Here is a 20,102-nt window from a genome sequence, read left to right on the forward strand (position 1 = left end):
GCCTTTGATTTTGATTTTTTCCCTTCTATTTCTATTTATTTATTGTATGATTAATTGTGTTTTAACTGTTCCCTTATTTAACTGTGTTTTTAATGAAATATGTATTCATACATATGGATGTATGAAAAGACAATTTTCCACGATGGTGGACAATGAAGTTTTATTGTAATGTATTGTATTTTGGCACTTGATGACGACTATTTCCTTGATGACTGACCTACATAGATGAAGAAATAACATTGTATGATCCCCAATAACCCAATGAAAAGACAAGGAGAACATGCAAACTCCACACAGTAAAGACCCCCCCCAATGCTGACCACCCCTGAGGTGCTTTTATTTTGGTGGTGCAGACAGGAAGTGTGGGTTTCTGCTGCCTGTGGTTTGACGCTCGGAGGAGACGGAGAGGGAGGCAGAGTTGAACAACGGCGAGGAAAGGGAGGACGGTCGGCGGTAACCGAGGGTCACAGGGATGTACAGTAAACACAGGCAGAAAAATGCCCAAATATCACCGGCAAAATGTGGACGTCTGCTCCTTTTTCTGTATTTTCTCTTGCTGAACGAGACTCTGGAAAGAGCCAGCGGAGACACCGGAGAAGAAGGTAGGAAAAAAGAAAAAAAAGAGAGACAGAGAGACACACAGAGAGAGAGAGACAGACCAACACGATGTTCAACTTCTTTTTTAGTATCTACCAGTTGCGTGTAGAAAACCCTGCAGCTCGGCAGATAAAGCGGTGTGCCGGACGGATTAAAGAGTGTCAGTCGGTGTGGTTTGGTTCAGGTCGAGAGGGAAATGCGGTGCTGTGATAGAAAGCAAACTTTTTTCTCAGAGTAATGATCCATTAGTCCATCTGAGCCGAACTCTCTGGTCCAGAAACCAGGCTAAACACTACACGCGCCCTAACGAACCGGTCGTTTGGTGCAAAAGGTAAAATTATTACCCAGAATACCTGTGGAGATGAGCCCGAGTTTATCCTAAATGATCCAACATCACATCCACACATGGTTATTGAGAAAAACCCGAAATTTCCACGGCGTGTCAACCCCTCTCCTCCACATCTGGACTCTCATCACATTGAGGGTCGGTCGGTTTGAAATAAGGCGAAAACTCTCCTAAAAGTCGACGTTATTGAGTTGTTTTAATGACGCCGAAATCAAAAGCAGGTGTTATAGTTTCTATAACAACAAAGGTTTTTTTGTGTTTCTATAGTTTTATTCCGCTGTGTGAACGGAAACAGTGAATATTTGTGTTTTTCTAACGTGGTTCAGGGAGCGCCTCTTTTCATGTTCTCTTCACTGTTTGTTTTCTAATTGAAGTTTGTAGGCTACACTTTGATAAAGCGTTTAAAATGTATCCAGGCTAATTATCTGCTGTAATTACACATGTTATAGGTTCATTCTTCCACAGGAAAGCTCAGTGTGAGAGTGTGAGCCTCTGCTCTCTTTGTGCTCCTTCCATAAAAGGCAGACTCCAGAAAAAATGCTGGAAAGTACAGTAACAGTGGAGTGGCCCAGATTTCAGCCAATTATGTCACAAAGTGTGTTTTTATGGACTTTTTTTCTTTTCTTTTCTTTTCTTTTCCTTTTTCCTTTTTTTTTTTTTTGGGTGAAACCGCTGCAATGTAAATCCCAGACTGGGTTTCACTCTTCTTGGCTCTCAGGGGAGGACGGTGTTGGCTCGGAGCCTCTGGCATCAGCGAGCGTATAGGCTATGAAATCAAACTCTGCAAAGCAAACTTTATTTGAATGTTCAGCACCTTGGGTCAGAGTGAGAGGAGCTGCAGCTCTGTGGTATGAAGAAGATGCATCAGCCCCCGTCCGTCCCTCCGTCCGGTCATGTGGCCTCAGATGCTCCAGGGCGAATCGACACACAGACAATGAGCCCTATTCAAAAAGCATGTTTCAGGTTAATGTAGTTAACCAGCCAATATGTGTGTGTGTGTCTCTCTGTGTGTGTGTGTGGGTGTGTGTGTGTGAGGCTTCAGCACAGCCTTCCTCACACTGCTGAGTGTTGAGTGAGTGAACACACGTGTCATTAAAATCTCCAGCAATGTGAACAGTTGTGTTGACAGCTGGAGGCCGACACAGCAGCAGCTCTGCAGAGTCAGTCCCACCTTATTGTGTGCAGTATTTTAAGGTGGAATTAGCAGTTCCTTAGTTTTTATTATGAAATGGCTTTTTTTTTAAGCTTCTGGGTTCGATTCTAGCTGGAGTTTGTATGTTCTCCCTGTGTCGACTCTTGGTTTTAGAGACTCTGGCGATGTGTTTCAGGGTGTACCCCGCCCTCACCTCTCTTATGTTGGTCCAGATTGGCTCCAGTCCTGCCATCCTGCTTGGTTTAAGGATCTTGAACGGTCTCAACCCAGGATATCATACCAGAATACAGATACATGAGCAATAACACGGTCAGCAGCGTTTCTTAAACTCAGTTTTTCTGTGCTTGAAAACAGTGATTAGTGTGGACGACTGTTCATCACCAGACTCTGTAAAGCCAGTGTTGTATACCGTCCGTGTGACGTCAGTGTTGTTATCGAAGAAGCTCTGGAGCAGACGTCCATGCACCAACCGATTCGTTATGTCAGCGTGAAAACTATTGGACAAAGACATCGACTGTACATGAGCAGGAAAACAAACATGGAGGCTGACTGAGGTTGAGGAGAAGCTGAGTGAGGACGACCACTGATCAACTACAACTTCTTCTTGTAGACATTTTGGATTTGATTGATAGTGTTGAGGTAAATATTGCTGAAGCAGAACGAACCTTAGATTATAATATAAAACATACACCAAACATGAACACGCTTTTAAAGGGATAGTTCAACATTTTGGCAAATTAGCCCATTGCCATAATCCCTATAGTTTTAGCAGTAGGTTCGTTGTTTTCGAGGTAAATTCATGCAAAACCGCTGATGTGCGTTCCCGTCGGGGGCAGTTTTTCATCAAGCAGTATATGCATTTACCTCTAAAACAACTCTGTCTCTTAACCTTACGTTATTATCTCGTAGCGTGGTGAATGTGCAGGTCACAACTTGTCCACCAGAGCGTTTTGGAGTTGTTGGATTGTGTATTTGATGAGTTTGATGAGGGAAACCAAGAAATCCCATTAGCCTCCGTAGCGTAGCTCTGACCAGCTCACGGCTCTGCTCCACCGTTCTAAAAACAGCTTGCACCGACAATTAAAAGTAACGAACCTACTGATAAAACTATAGGGATTATGGCAATGGGCCAATTTGCCAAGATGTTGAACTATCCCTTTAACACACTCCAACATGTTCAGGTAAATCAACAGCCAATGGGCAGCATTGAGATTTAGTATTAAACCAGTTTATTTGCCCGTTGTACAGACAGTATCAGGCCTTAGTCGTGTCTAATACATGATAAGACACCCAACACTTACTGGTCCATTTTTCTCTCTCAGCTTCCCAACCACTCCTCCTCCTCCTCCTCCTCTTCCTCTTCCTCCTCTTTTTCCTCTATTATTGTTATTATTGCTTCATTTTTTTTTTTCCTCTCCGTCACTTTGAGTCAGCGTTGTACAGTGTCAGCCAGTGATGCAGCAGTTAATTGGCTGCAGATCATCATGTTCTGGTGATATCGCGTTCCAACTATCCAAGCGCTTCACAAAGAAAAAAAGAAAAAGAAAAACCCCACAAAAATAACAAAAAAGACAATGGAGGCGTGAGGAAAGTGGTGATTTAGTGCCATTAAGACTGGGGGATAATCTGCAGCAGTCAGCAGAAGCACAGTCACCAACCATCACATCATCCATCACATCATCCATCTGCCGTCAACAGCGGGTTTGTCAGTGCACACTCAGATCGTCTGAAGACACTGAGGAAACTGTCACTATTAATAGTGAACTGTTGTGAACTAGATAAAATAAGAACTTCCTGCGAGTCGACTGCAGCTTCGTTTGACATAAACTGACAACACATCAGCTACTCCCGCTCCTCGGCAGTGTTACCTGATCAATAGTGACCTTTGTCTTGTCAGAACTGTACCCGAACACATCAATATTTGTTTATTAATCACATAATGAACAGTGTTATACTGAATATCCGTCCGATAAACAGTTTACTTCAGGGTTCTCTCAGAAAATCTGATATTTAAACACTTTAAATCACCTCTTTCAAACACACTGTGGTTGGTATTTGTCTGCAGAGCCCCACAGCGTGAGCGCGTGCAACTAAAAATAGACGTGTGCTAACTTTGTAATGTATGTAGGAGCAGCGTGTGTGAAGAAAAAAAGTGCAGAGTTGCCGACACACACACACAACTCCATTGAGCTTCATTGTTGGTGTGGAAAACATCCAGCTGCAGACAGCTGTTACAACAGCTTAAATCCTCATAATTGTCCATAATTAATGTAAACCCCCGTCGAGACTTGACGACAGGTCTAAATTGAGCTCGGCTGTTGTCGGTTTTGCGCTCGCTACATGTCGCTGTTAGCGGTAACCAGAGATAGTTGGTGAAGGAAGACGCTCCACGGTGCGACCGCAAACGACGTCCTCTTTGCCCTCAGCTGTCAGATCACATCAACATCACTGTGTCTGTCATGATTATTTAATGAATACAGGAAGAAATGATTAAAATGAAACTCTAATTAGGAGAAAAAAAAGTTTGTATCTCTAAATTCCTGCTGCTTATAGATCACCAATTAATTAGTTCACCGGTTTATTGGTTGGGCTCTAGAGCCTAATCTTTCTATGTAGTAGAAATAGTCAGGGGGCAGGGGCCCAGAATTCTTAGCAACGGCCCTGGTGACAACATCCAAAGGTTTCAGGATTGAAGTTAACAGGATACTTATACGATCTCAGATAAATGTTACATTTAAGATGTAGTCTTCAAAGGAAAAGTTCAACATTTTGGCAAATTGGCCCATTGCCATAATCCTTATAGTCATAGCAGTAGGTTCGTTACCTTTAATTGTCGGTGCAAGCTATTTTTAGAACGGCGGAGCAGAGCCGCGAGCTACTCAGAGCTACGCTACGGAGGCTAATGGGATTTCTTGGTTTCCTTAATCAAACTCATCAAATACACAATCCAACAACTCCAAAACGCTCTGGTGGACAAGTTGTGAGCTGCACATTCACCACGCTATGAGATAATAACAGAACGTTACCAGACAGAGTTGTTTTAGAGGGAAATTCATGCAAAACCGCTGGTGCGCGTTCCCGTCGGGGGCAGTTTTTCAGCAATTAGTCTCTGAATTTGCCTCGAAAACACCTACTGCTATGACTATAGGGATTATGGCAATGGGTCAATTTGCCAAAATGTTGAACTATCCCTTTAACTCTTCTACATTATAATGTCTAGAAACAACTGGACCTTTTGTATATGAGCTCTACCTACATACAGGAAATGAAAGAAAAACGACAGTGAATACAGATGTTGCCCTGCAGCAGTCCAGTCATGTTTAATAAGGACTTCCTTCAGCTCTGGTATTCTTTACCATGAGTCCGCGCCGGGAGCGGAGAGGAAGAGCGACTCAAGGACTCTTCTCTCACACATCATGATTCAGTTTTGTTCCTCTCTCTCTCTTTAGGCTTCGGCTAATGCATTTTAAAACCTCTAACTTCATGATATTATCACCAGGCAGCTCAGAGTGAGACTCTCTCCAGAAACTGAACCCAAGACAAAGTCCCACTGATCCACTTCACTGTCGTCAGTCGCCGCACATCTTCTCTGTGTTTCTGTTTCTGTGATCGGCTGCTGCCCGTGCCCCCGCCCACACACACACACACACACACACATACAAAGTGACTGATACGCTCTCCTGAAAAAATATGTTTTACAGCGGTGTTGTTTTGCTTTGCCGTGATGTAAACACAGCGTGTTTTATACCGTGTCGGAGCCGAGTCTTAATTCGCTTTAAAGTGTTTGTCTTGGCCCAGTTAGACGGATGTGGGGGCAGTTTGCACGGCAACATGATGAGTTTCATTCAGGTTCAGTTTGAGTTCTGCTCTCGGTCTGTCACAGAGGCAGCTCGGAGCGGTTCACACCTTTCTCCCTTCCTTCTTTCCACAATCCCTTTTCCTTTCCTTTCCATCCTTCCTTCCTTCGTCCGTACTTCTTCCTAACTTTTTGACCCAATGGACTCTGTTCCCTCCCTCCATCTTTCTTTTCTTCCTTTTCCCCTAACTTCCTTCCTTCCTTCCCTTCTTCTTTCCCTTCTTCCTTCCTTGAATGAATCTGTTCCCTCCCTCCATCTTTCTTTACTTCCCTTTTCCCTTTCTTCTTTCCACCATCCTTCTTTCCTTCTTTCCTTCCTTCCTTCCTTCCTTCCTTCCTTCCTTCCTTCCTTCCTTCCTTCCTTCCTTCCTTCCTTCCTTCCTTCCTTCGTCCTTACTTCTTCCTTCCTTCCTTCCTTCGTCCTTACTTCTTCCTTCCTTTTTGACCCAATTGACTCTGTTCCCTCCCTCCATCTATCTTTCCTTCCCTTTTCCCTTCCTTCTTTCCACAATCCTTTTCCCCTTCCTTCCTTCCTTCCTTCCTTCCTTCCTTCCTTCCTTCCTTCTTCTTTCCTTCTTCCTTCCTTGAATGAATCTGTTACCTCCCTCCATCTTTCTTTTCTTCCTTTTCCCCTTCCTTCTTTCCACCATCCTTTTCCCTTCCTTCCTTCCTTCCTTCCTTCCTTCCTTCCTTCCTTCCTTCCTTCCTTCCTTCCTTCCTTCCTTCCTTCCTTCCTTCCCTTCGTCCTTACTTCTTCCTTCCTTTTTGACCCAATTGACTCTGTTCCCTCCCTCCATCTATCTTTCTTTCCTTTTCCCCTTCCTTCTTTCCTCCCATCTTTCCCTTTGTCCTTCCTTCCTTCTTTCCCTTCGTCCTTCCTTCCTGCCTTCCTTCCTTCCTACCTTTCTTCCTTCTTTCCACAATCCCTTTTCCCTTCCTTCCTTCCTTCCTTCCTTCCTTCCTTCCTTCCTTCCTTCCTTCCTTCCTTCCTTCCTTCCTTCCTTCCTTCCTTCCTTCCTTTCATCCTTCCTTCTTTGACCCAGCAGGACAACAGGAGGGTTTTAACAACCTCATCATCCTGTCGTCCACATGTTTGCACATCAGTCTGATAAACTCCCAATGTTTCCTCCCGTCGTCATCGACATGCTCTTCACGCCTCCTGGTCGCTCTCCTCTCCTCTCCTCTCCTCTCCTCTCCTCTCCTCTCCTCTCCTCTCCTCTCCTCTCACCCTCTCATCTGCTACGTGTCATCAGGAGGTTAAAAAGCCTCCAAACTTCTAATGTGCTTCTTCTGCTGCGCCAGGATTCAAATAAACTCTCTGCTCAGCACTTTTCCTCTACAATATCTTCTCTTCTCGCTGCACGGCCCATTTACCATGCGCAGAGCGACGCCCGCCCCGCCGCCCGCCCTGGGCCTCGCGCTGCCGCTCGCTCCACATGCTTTTGCAATGTAAGTCCTGTTGTCGGAGCCCAGAGGAATCTGTGCGGGAAGATTTCGAGAGCTCTTGAAAGCGTGGGCTGTTATTTCCAGGGGGGGCAGGAGCAGGGAAGTGGCTGCTCACTCTGCAGAGCTGCCGTGGCTCGTTTTTAGTTAGTTTATATTTATTAGTTTATTTAAATTAGTTTATTTCTTTATTTCATTCATTTATCGAGCATAAAAACAAAACAAAAAACTCATAAAAAAATGACAATACAGTAACTCTTGAATGAAAGGGGGCAGAAAGAAGCGAACTTATATTGTCTACCTCTTGTTACAAAGAATTAATTCACATATTAGATAATATACATCCAAGCAAAGAAGAAATGGAAGTAGAGGAGAAAAAAAAACATCAACAAACTACAACGTCTACAACAAAAAGTGGCATAAAATAAGTTGAAGTAACGGCTGCAGCCCAGCCATCTACTCATCATCTTAGTAAATTTCTAGGTATGAAGCGTTGACATGCTAAATGCAGTATACACTAGAGCTGCAAGAATTAATCAATTAATCGAACAATAATCGATTATTAAATTAATCGTCAACTATTTTGATAATCGAATAATCGGTTTAAGTAGTTTTTTTTAGAAGAAAAAAAGTCAAAATTCTCTGATTTCAGCTTCTTAAATGTGAATATTTCTGGTTTCTTTGTTCCTTTATGACAATAAATTGAGTCTCTCTTTGGTTTGTGGACAAAACAAGACATTTGAGGACGTCGTCTGGTGGTTTGGGAAACACTGATTGATATTTTTCAACATTTTTCAACATTTTATTGATCAAACAACTAATCGATTAATCGTTTAAATAATCGACAGATTAATCGATAATGAAAATAATCGTTAGTTGCAGCCCTTGTATACACACAGTCACATATATAAATTTACCATAACATGCGCACATATACACATATAAATACATAAACACCTGTATCTGTATCTAAACCCATACAAACAGACACATTTTTAACAGTTTTTTGTTTGATCTTGCTGCTTTGGTTTCATTTCAGCAGGCAACACGTTTTCCTTCCCAGACATCGCTCGCCTCACGTTTCCGCGCCGCCTCGCTCTCCCTCCACCCGTCCGGCGTGACGGAGAGGTCGCAACCCTGAAGAATATTTTGTTTGAAACCTAACAGGCGTGCGCGGGGCTTGTTATCTGTAACGCCCACAGACACAGCGTGCGAGGTCCTCTCTGGTCTGCTGTGTGTGGGCTTCTTGTTTTCATTATTCATTTTCCAAGTGTTATGTTTTTGTGCGTTTGCGGGGGTCTGCGGTGTGTAGGTGACGGGTGCCGCCGGAGCACGCCGAGCCGCGGAGAAGAGCTTCCCTGTTCCAGTCTAATTCCATCAGTGTCGGTGCCAGGGTGAGGTGTAATGTAGCTCTTCAACAACATGTGAAGTTTGTAACCCCTTTTATGAAGCGCCGAGGAAAGAGCCTCTCTTATACAACAGATAACTGAGCTGCCTCTTCTCTCAGAGCGAGTGGCAGACGCCGTTTAAACGATTACGCAACACGAAGGAGGAAATAAAAACCGTCCAGTTTTATCTAAACGTATCTGGAAATGTTTCAGCGGTGGATGTAACACATGATGCAGCGTGGTTGTGGAGAATTTCATCCTCTTTCTTTAGGTCTGGGTTGAATTTACTCTAGTCTCTTAGGGCCTGTCACCACGGAGACTGGTTTAGGAAAAGTTTTTGTTATTGTTTCGGCGTTTCATTCACCTTGAAACGAGCCCTACAAGTATTTTTTGAAAACGTGTCCCAGAGAGAATACATCTCAAAAGCGCTGCCCCAGTGTTTTTGTGTCAACAACCAAAACGCGTCTTTTGTGAAACGATGAAGTCATAGCCCGTCCTCTCTAAACCTGTAACCTGAGCCACGCAGCTAAATGTAACGTAATGTAACGACAACTGTTGGGGCCCTCGGATACTACACCTGAAAAACGTCTGTTAAATAGGCTTATCTGAACTGACATGACTCCTAGTCGTTAACATCCCTGTGTTTAGTCGACTTATAATGTTTGAAGTTTTTTTTTTCCATATTTCCTTCTCCATTTTTAGTGTGGCAGTGTTATAGCGCCACATGCAGGCCTGGCATATGTACTACAGCATTTAGAGTCGTCCAGTGGTTTCGTCTGTACCCAGACATTTCTTGAAACAATGCCGTGTTTATGGAAAACTTTTTAAAGGGATAGTTCAACATTTTGGCAAATTGGCCCATTGCCATAATCACTATAGTCTTAGCAGTAGGTTCGTTACCTTTAATTGTCGGTGCAAGCTATTTTTAGAACGGCAGAGCAGAGCCGTGAGCTGCTTTGGAGTTGTTGGATTGTGTATTTGATGAGTTTGATGAGAGAAACCAAGAAATCCCATTAGCCTCCGTAGCGTAGCTCTGAGCAGCTAGCGGCTCTGCTCCGCCGTTCTAAAAACAGCTTGCACCAACAATTAAAGGTAACGAACCTACTGCTATGACTATAGGGATTATGGTAATGGGCCAATTTGAAAAAGACAGTTTAGGGAAAGCTCTGTTTCTGTGTGGATAAGACACATTAAATTACAAGGCTGCAGCCACAATACTCTTGTAACTCTTGGACATCTTGAACATGTCGAATTGAAATCACTTCAAGCGTCAGATGAGGCCTCGACCTTCTGTCCTGATGTTTGGTCTGACAGTCAGGGCTGTAGAACAGACCGGGACCTCGGGCTCCGCTGGCGCTCGGTGCTGGAAACCAAACGTTCATTTGCCTGAGGGTGGAAACTGTCAGCTGCGAACAGGAACTGAGGGGAGTCGGGGTCATGTGCAGGTACATGTGGTTTTATCCCGGTAGAGACTTTGATTCCTCTCGTCACTGTCAGGATCAGTCAGCAATCAGGATCAACTCTTGACTTTTACGCTTGATGATGGAAGCTCCAGGGATCTGAACTGAACAGGATGTTCATTAAAGACTGAAACAAAGGCAGGAGATGTTAAACTCATATTCCACCAACAAGCTGCTTCCAGACCTTTTGATAAATGGACTGTATTTATACATAACCTTTCTAGCTTTGAAAGCCCTTTTCGCTACTGTTTTACTCTGTTTCCCTGAAGACTGAGCTATATTCTTGACAGTCCATTGATGAGGTTGGTTCAAAGGTCTGCAAAACAAGCTAGTAAGAGAAGCTTGAGTCCCTTGCAAAGTAATATCTAGTGTTTTATTGAGCTAGTCTTTGAAAATAGTCAGAAAAAGACACGTTTCTGAAGACTAACACTGACGGGGTACACTCTGGACACAGTGTGAACGGTTTAATACAATTTATTTTGGGGGTGATGAAAACAAAAGTAGACATTTAAGATGTTTTTCATACTTTATTCACCGCACGCACCCCCATTCACTTCCATTTAGACGATCTGACCCGTAGTATTTGCTTTTTGCTTTATCCGTCTTGTATATCCGCTCCTGATTTGTTCATTGTTATGCAGCAAAACACCGAGGTAAATCACTTACTTGTAAAAATCCTACTCGGTAATAAACCTTGTTCTCATTCCAATTCTGATGATGTTTTGTTTTTGCGGGCTGATGGAGAGATGATGAATATTAAAGATGTTCAGTTAGAGAACTGGAGGCCTCGAAGATTTGACGTGTTTGCTCATTTCGGATTCTAGACTTTTAATATATCACAGAAATCATTGGTGGAGTTGGGTTTGGTTAACAGATACTGGCACTTGTTTGGTAAAAGGCTCTGATGTTGTTTTTTTTTATTATTAGCATAGAGGAGTGGGGCAAATTACTTTTCAGCACTGCTGCCTGATGTGAAGTCTGTAACATCTGGAGTAAAACCTCATCTCTGCTGCTGTTCACTTCATCTTTATGTTGTTGCTGCTCAGACGTACACAAACCACTAAAATGTGTTTATTATTGTTTCCCTCCTTTTCAATGAAAACGTAATGAACAGGAGAAACTTCATTTTAAGGAAAACACCCTCTTTTTTTTTTGCCCCCCAGCACCAGGAAGCAGCTTGTCTACAATAGGTGTTTAGGATGTCGGCTGCATCGCATCGCTCAGGCAAAGATGAGCAGAACCTGGAGTTATTTATATGTAAATGTTGCTGCTTTTCAGGACTTGCAAGGAATAATGCCCCGACGTCTCATTTGATCTGGTTATTATTCTGTTTCACACACGTCGTAAAGGTGGCTCTCATTCTGCCAGGTGTGAGGGGAAACGTGAGCGGAGCATCCCATATTCCCATAATCATCAGTACAGAGATAGATAGGGAAGCACTTTCCTCCCCCCCTTTTGGAGAAGCTCTCCGAAGGCCGATACATCCCCGTGATTTCAGTCCTGTGGAAAACTGAGAATGAAACGAGGGGAAGAGAAGTTTTTCCGCTGAGACTCTCATCATTCAGACGAGCTCAGGGATTCTCCGAACTGGGAGAAGTGATAAAGACTGAGGTTAGGAGATGAAGTCTGTGGGGATTTAGTCTATAGGAAATATACGAGTAAGCTGTTTATAGGACGAATGGGCTGAGCTGTGGAGTCATGGAAACTGCCCCACATCTGCCACACAGACTCTTGGGAGTTCTCATACCTGATGTCCTTTAAATGAGGCCGTAGAAGTAGGGCAGGGTATCGCCTCTGATCTGAAAATGAATTGAATATCGATTCGGTATATGAGACATTTCAGGTACAGTACCCATTTTCCTCGGATCTCAATGAGACTGTTGGAGATCTATTGCTGTAAATTCTTCCTCTAACCTTCGTGGTGCATTATTAAAACGGTGTTTACGTCAAGAAATCCACCCTAAAGCGGTCTCTGTTCAACATGATGCACATAAATGCTCAATAAATAATACGAGTGCAACCTAACTGCATTGTTAATGCACCTCTCACTCTTTGGCTCGTTTTTCTGTCAGCTTGTTGTTCCATATCTTGCATACAGCTTCATGTTTCTTTGTGTTTTTAAAATCTGAAATGCAACCACACATCATGTAGAGATGGCCCTAAGGAGGTCACCTCCAGATGAAGAGGGTAGCAGCTTCGCATGTCAACAGGTAAAGAATCACTGACTGCTAAATATTGATACTGGAATGTTATTAGATCATTCAAACGAATATTAGTTTAAATCAAGGAATCAATTTCAATTTCAATTTTTCAATCAATTTTTTCCTCCCCAAATATCTTTATTTGAGTTTTAAGCAACATAAAGAAATAGGCTACAGTCTTTGACATTCCTGCAACATATCATACACCATGTGTTAGCTGCCTTATTATGTTCAGAACACAACATAGAACAAAAAATCACATAGAGAACACAAAACTACATGCTTCTTTTGTTATTTAAACAGATGATATATGCCACTTAATGGAGTCCTATTGAATAATACAATGAAAACCTATGGGTATCTGATAGAAAAACAGAAAAGAAAAAGGACAATAATGAAAATAAAAGATATTAATAATCACAATCTTGGAAACTGCTTTATCCACAGCAATTAGTCATTGACTTGATTGTCTGATTAAGTCTGATTCCTTGACATATTCAATGAAGGGCCTCCATATACATTCAAATATGTGTTGTTTAGCCTAGGAATCCAATTTTTGCAGTTTTGCAATTCTCACATTGACACATTGACATAGTTAAATGACCTTCTTGGATCAAACCCCCTGTGTCCTTAATTCTTAAAAGGTATATGTCCTCTACTTGTCCTTTATGTAGGAGATGCTTCCCATTTAAAAGCAGCAATGGACCAGTATTTGTAGGTAGTCTCATCTTTGCGTGGCCTGTATTGATTGGTCTGGTTGGCGAACCTTCTGACCAATGTGCTCCAGTTGTTTTTAGTTCGGTACTTTGTAGGGGTGAGACCATACAGTTCAGTCTAAAGTAATTAAGAATCATCATATCAATCCTTAACACTTTCAAGTCGGTACTTCAGGTAGCCAGACTTTGGACAGCTCATTTGGTTAATCAAGATGTCTACAAGGGCGTCTCATTACTTCCTGGCATCGTCATTGACTGCTGCATCATAGATCCACACCTTTAACCTTCAAGTTTTGACTTGTTTCTCTACATTCTCTTAACAGTGGAGCTCCCGATGAATTTCCACAGATGTAGGTGTGATGATACATCCGTGGTACAATGAGACTGCCAACAAAAATGAATGTATTGCTTAATTGAATGTGCATTATTGGCATTTTCCAAAATAACAAAAACAAAAAAGCATGATTTTGACAGCAGTATTTGCAGATTTAGTAGAACTCAGTGGTAGCCTTTAGTGGGTGGATGAAGGGTACTAATTTTCTCTCTTAAAACATTTCAAATTAAATTATATATTAGAAGCTTTTTGCAAACCCGTCTTACCAACTGTGTCATCCCACCACCATCGACCTGTTATAAATGTGTCTAAATGTCTCTTCAATACAAGTTTCTCATTGTACTGACACGCCCCCTCTAAAGTACATTTGTAAATTGTTTTGTTTGTTCCCTTACACAGAGAACATTGTACTCTTTATCATGAATTTTTTATGATGAAATCACACAGACACAGACAGAGTGCATATTTACTTACGTGCCCAGCAAAGTGAATGAAAGTGCATCACTCTATGGAATAGTTAAACAGCCATCTTGCTTTTTAAATGATAAATGGTGCTTTGGGAAACAGCCATAAGAGCAGCAACAGCAGCATATTCCTGAGATATTACTTACATATGTTGAAAGCTTAAGTGATGTATTAAGAAAACCATTGATTTGTATGGTGCTTTGATAGTTTCATGCCGGCTCTACTGGCCTGAAGAGGTGGATATAATGTCATTGTATGTCCTACCCCAGTCCATACAAAGAGTAAAACCATAAAATAATGGACCCAATTATGTAAATGAGCTGGCATGTGCAAAGTAGAGATTATGGAAAACCTGGATCAAAGTTGGGACAGGTTTTATGTCCTCCAGAAGTTTGAAGCACCGTAGTTGGATTAGGAAACAGAGACATTGATAATAACAGTTGCAAATGTATTCAAGCATCTATTTTCTTTAAGAGGGGTCGCCAGTTGGTCTCCCTAAAGACAGGACTGGCATGAATAAAACCTCTACGGGGAAACTCTGGTGTTATACAACAGTGTTATAAAAGACTTGGACAGCGTCTGACTCAATAGGACAACAGAGTTGGACGGCCGGTTCTCAGTGTGACAGCCCATCGACTCGTGCTTCATAAGACAAAACTGAGTTCCTACTTTGTGTTAGATCTTTGCTGTGACCGTGACAGTGAGGACAGCCCTATCATCATGGATCTGACTGACGGACTGACTGATTGATGGAGTGATTGAGTGACTTCCACCGACTTCTACGCAGTCGACTCTACATATCAAACAGAGGGAGTTAGACATAATAATCTAATAAAAGGCTCTTACCGTCTGGAGTTGCAGTAGATAAAAGGTAAAGTGTTGTTAGGTGACCTTGTAGAAGGCACTTAGGGCAAGGGGGGAGTTGTAGGTTCTACAAGTGAAGACCACTTCCGCGTCCGGCCTCTGGGGGCTGGTGCCAGAAGTGAGCAACTCTCCATTGACCGCCATGTTAAAATAGCCGACTTTACAGCTTAAAAAAACATATTTACAGCCTAGTGCCTTTTATTTTTTTGGTCTCTACCGATAGTTTCCACCTCCGTGAACACTGTGGGGGGCGGTGAATTTTTTTGTACCACAACCGTTTTAGTGTTGTTTAGGCTTCGTAAATGGGGGGATGGTTATGTTGAGTGACAGGTTTGCAGACAGTTTACCGGCCGTTAATTGGTTGCTTCAAGTTCAGTGGGCGGGTTCTTGGCCGGCAAACCGCCGCACCTCTCCAAATATGGAAAGTAGACTCCCACTAAAATCCAAGATGGCGCAGTTCAAATGCCCGCGGTAGAGGCACAAAACAGACTCCCCCAAACCAATGGGTGATGTCACGGGTGCTACGTCCATTCTTTTTACAGTCTATGGCTTAGGGTTTAGTCTTTGGTCTGGGTTTGAGTCTGGCTCTCTAAGTCCCTTTCCAAGTTTTCTGTCCCTTTCTCGGTGTAACTAAAAAAAAGGCTCAAAGCCTGAAAAAGAACAATAAAGAAACACAGTCCATCTGTCTAGTAGATCACAGCTCAGTCTTTAATCAGTTTGGTAATCACAGTTATGAAGTCCAGGTTTGACAATAAGCGGTTCAGCTACAAACCGGGGTTTTACCAGTTGTCCTCAATTTGCACTTTGGTTGTTGACATGAAAATACCACTTTAGGGCTCCCAACCCAAAATGCCAGTTCCATGTGGACGAAATGCGATACGATACAAAACTTTTGCGGATTCTCTTAAACCCGTTTCCGTGTGGGCGGGCCCTAATGTGTCCTCAGTCACTGCTGGGCCACGCTACCGCCCACTTTAAGTGCTTTATGTCTGTACTCCAGGACTTGAAAGGGTTTGTCAATGTACCGTCTCCGTCTGGCTTTTTCTTTGTGTTGCTGCCTTACAAACTTTCCACCATCACACCCAGACCCACAAAAAGTCCTCAAAGTGGGTTAAAGAAAAAGAAAAAGAAGAAAAAGAAGAAGAATAAAAAACAACAAACAAAAGAAACATTATCCATCCACATTCGGTCTGGATGGCAGGGAAAGCGTATGCTGAGCCATTTCATTTCTCTGTAGCTCAACACTGACTGGGCATTAACCCCAAGGGAGAGAGGAAGAAGAAGAAAAAGAAAAAGAAAGAGGGGATTCAGCTCTGGAGTAGGATTGGGCATGCATGATATGGAGCAGCAGCAGTGTAAACAGACCAGCGCTGTCATTCAGCACGAGGATAGATGGTAACGGGCCAGAGAGAGGTCGGTTTGAGCCCGATAACATAACGCAGCTGATTGCCCTCTCGCCATTGAAATTACCCACTTTATCTCTTCCCTTTTTTGTCTCTCTGGAGAACCCTCTCTACTTCCTTTACAAAGTGAATCCACACAGTCATTCCTCCAGAAGATAAATTATTTGCTGTGTATTATTCCTTCTCTCTCTCCCTGCCCACCCCTCTTCCCCGTCCTCCCTCCCTCTCTCCGTCTCTCCTTCTATCTTGGAGCCGCTGGAGTAGCTGTCAGATATAGATCACACCTCTCATTGTTTTTCCCCAGCACCCTGCAGCGATAGCGCGGCAGGCGAACGCGGGTGTGAGCGCGGATCCTCTGGCTTCCTCTCTTGATGTCGGCTGAAAGTCCCTCAGGGTCGGCAGAGTAAAACAGAAAGTAAATAAAGAAATGTGTAAGATGAATACAAGAGGTGTGTGTATGCTGAATGACTAAACAAAAGAGTGAGTGCTTGGACACGATGAGCTGTTTCCCACAGAACGAGATGCCGTTAGTCATGCTAGCTCACTGTGGGGGTGGGTTTCTAAACGATTAGATAATACCATATCTGCTTTTGAGTTTTCCACCGAGCTACATTCCCCAAAGTGCATTTTGAAAGTACTTTGTTTTCCTAGCGTAGCCTGTTAGCATGTGCCCTGACTTCTGCCTACACTGATTGGATCTTAATGCAGAAGGATAATAGAGTACTTGAAGTGACAATACAATTCAGCATGAATTAAAATTATTAAAGGGATAGTTCAACATTTTAGCAAATTGGCCCATTGCCATAATCTGAGGTAAATTCATGCAAAACCGCTAATGCGCATTCACGTCGGGGGCAGTTTTTCGGCAATCAGTCTCTGCATTTACCTCGAAAACAACTCCGTCTCGTAACGTTACATTATTATCTCATATCGTGGTGAATGTGCAGGTCACAACTTGCCCCCGGGGCGTTTTGGAGTTGTTGGATTGTGTATTTGATGAGTTTGATGAGGGAAACCAAGAAATCCCATTAGCCTCCCTAGCATAGCTCTGAGCAGCTCACGGCTCTGCTCCGCCGTTCTAAAAATAGCTTGCACCGACAATTAAAGGTAACGAACCTACTGCTATGACTATAGGGATTATGGCAATGGGCCAATTTAAATGAAATAATAGGACCGAGAACTTTATCTTTGATAAAACAGATGTTGAGAAAGTTTTTCTCACAGAACATACGTTGCAGCTGCAGTAAGGTATTTACAGTATGTCATTGCGGTACTCTGGATTTCACAAAATGTTTACAATCTCAATATTATCGTGTTGTGATTTATGTATATTGTGAGTCCCACTCTTGAAGGAACATGGACTTAGTTTTGAAAACACATGTTTCTGTGTCTGTGTGTGTGTGTGTGTGTGTTCTTTTCTTATTTTTCAATAGTATATAATTGATATTTATGTCATGTTGCTTAGGCAGAAATCTCATGGCTGGATACCGGTAGAAGTTTTACTGCCAGACTGATACATCCGTGGACTTCCAGCGTGAGAGAGAAGTTTTAAGAGGGGCTGTCAGAGCCGAGCGGTCCAGGCGGCAGCAGCTGCTCTGTCAGCCCATTTCATGCTTCCTGAAACTAGACGTTACACGGAACAGTTGGCAGCTGGCACCCACAGCCAGGTCCATTCAGTCAGTACGAGGCGATGATGGGGAGCGTTTTCCTCCGGGAGAGATGTCTGCTTCCAATGAAGGCTGTTCACTACAACCCAAATTATTTATGCCATTTATGGTCATTTTGTTTACTCGCCTTTCTAGCTCTAGTGCTGCAGGAAATTGCTTTTTTACTAACTCAAACTGTGAGTACTCTGACTACAGCTTGTGTATTTGGTGGATTTATCGCAAATCTATGGCTACTCTTAGTCTACTGGTGAACATGAAAGGCCTAGAAGCAGCTGTTTTTAGTTTCTTATGCATCTAAATATAATCACAGGGAAGAAGCACCAAGGCTAAAAAATGACAAACATGACAGTGGGTTGATTTTTTTCTATAACTATTAAAGGTCCAGTGTGTAAAATGTGGGTAAAACCGTGATATCTGTAGCGTTCAGATTCTAGTTTGCAATTGTATATATAAAACAAGAATTATAAGGCTACGAAAACCAAACAAATTTTATTTTGTAGCGATAATACACTTATAGAAATATATTCATGGGTAGTATATTCAAATTTTGCCTATAAACCTTGCCAATTATTACACACTGGACCTTTAAGGTTTGATTTAAGAATAATTGAAGTGTGTAGCATCTGTGGATTTACAGAGTGTCCTTGCAACAGGCATGTTTTGTCCCTCCTCTTTGAGTTCTGGCGATGGCAGATCATCTCACTCTGAAATTCAAAACCACTCTTCAGAAACCTGGATTTGACGTCCGTCTTTATTTCCAGTCTATGGGGCTAAATATGAGGCAGAAAAACCAGCTCCAGAGAATGTGAAACCTTCAGTAAAGAAACAAAGGCAGAGAACTGTAGCCTAAAGAAAGCCGGGCTTTGTCTGCACAGCATTAAAAGCACATTTCTCACCTGTCCTGGCCCTTCATTTTATCTGTGCTGTGCACTTGCTGGTGTTCCTATATGTTCTATTATAATTACCTGTCTTCACTTATCTACATGCTATTCTTTCCCTGCAGCAACAACCCACTTTGCTCATGGGGATCATTAGTGTTTAAAAAATGCTTAAGCAGACAAAAGGCAAAACGCATTACACCCAGGTGATACATAGTTCCACTTTTTTTCTTTTGGGTTCATTTATTAAAATAAGCAGATTTTTTCCCTTGGCGACAAATGACTGTACAAAAGAGTTTGTGTTATCTCACCTTGCTGGCGGCAGCCATTGTATGATGAGGTAGGTTTCTTCTAAATTGTCACAAATGTGCACATGAACATCACAAAATACATTTTTCACCATAACTTTAACTATCTTTGGTCTGCAAAACACTTTTTTAACAATGTAAATCAGGAAATCCAGACAAGTTAGTGGAGGACATGACCCTGAGCTGCCGAATGTAGTTGTCCTTGTTTTGCCTTTGGATGTCGTTGCAAGACACATTGAACAAACTATCCTGTTTCGGTCCACAGCCTCATCTTAAGGCCTTTTTTATTGTCCAGTCTGTATCATCGGCTTCCCGGGCTGAGATGACCCCGGTCCACGATGACATCTTCTGATCCGTGGCCACATCACAGCAGGAGTCTTGGTGCTAGTTGTGACCAGTGATCTCTGGGAAGTGTAGAAGCGGTTCCTAACGACAGTTTACCTCTTAGAGGAGCCGTAACATAGCAGAGTTTCTGCCCAATTACTGACACACTTTCCTTAATTACTCCCTAAAGTCAACATAAATTAAATCATGTAGTACAGTCTCTCTGAGCCCTCTGGCTCTCTGGTTCTGTCAATGTTTTGACTTTAAACTAGAGTTGTGCTCCATTGAAATGAGGATCTTGTGTAGGGGAGCTGCTGTTTCTTTGGGGGAAACTCTTAACCCTTTTTCCACCCAGAGATTGTCATGAAGCCACCAACTTACAGAGAAGCTAAAAAAAACCATAATATGCAGTGTAGCACCTTCTTAGACATAAATCGATTTGCTTTGGCCCCAGGGGACGTGTTGAACCACTTCTCTCAAACTTTTCTCCAAGTCGTCGCTCTCCTTCAGAGTGGTGGTGGTGGAGGTCGGACTGAGGACAGCCAGATGTTGGATCTATCCAGTGGTGTTAACGGAGCTGTAATGGGAGACTAGACAGAGGGGAGGGTGAGGAACACGACTCGAGAAGACATAAAAAGAAGCATTTAAAGGATCATTTACCATAGAGAGGTCTATCTCTGCCTCTTGACTGTGAACGGA

At 42.7% G+C, this 20,102-nt stretch overlaps 1 protein-coding gene across 1 annotated transcript in view; it reads left to right on the plus strand.

The window, feature by feature from the left end:
• Window positions 1-419: 419 nt before the first annotated feature.
• adam19a (ADAM metallopeptidase domain 19a) overlaps window positions 420-20,102 on the plus strand; it is a 176,669-nt gene continuing 156,986 nt past the window's right edge. Inside the window, exon 1 of the mRNA XM_083993431.1 lies at window positions 420-602. Within this exon, the coding sequence (XP_083849557.1) occupies window positions 473-602 (130 nt within the window). The 5' untranslated portion in view covers window positions 420-472. The remainder of the gene's footprint in view (window positions 603-20,102) is intronic.

The sequence above is a fragment of the Trachurus trachurus genome, assembly GCF_905171665.1.
Source record: "Trachurus trachurus genome assembly, chromosome: 18".
Classification (NCBI taxonomy): domain Eukaryota; kingdom Metazoa; phylum Chordata; class Actinopteri; order Carangiformes; family Carangidae; genus Trachurus; species Trachurus trachurus.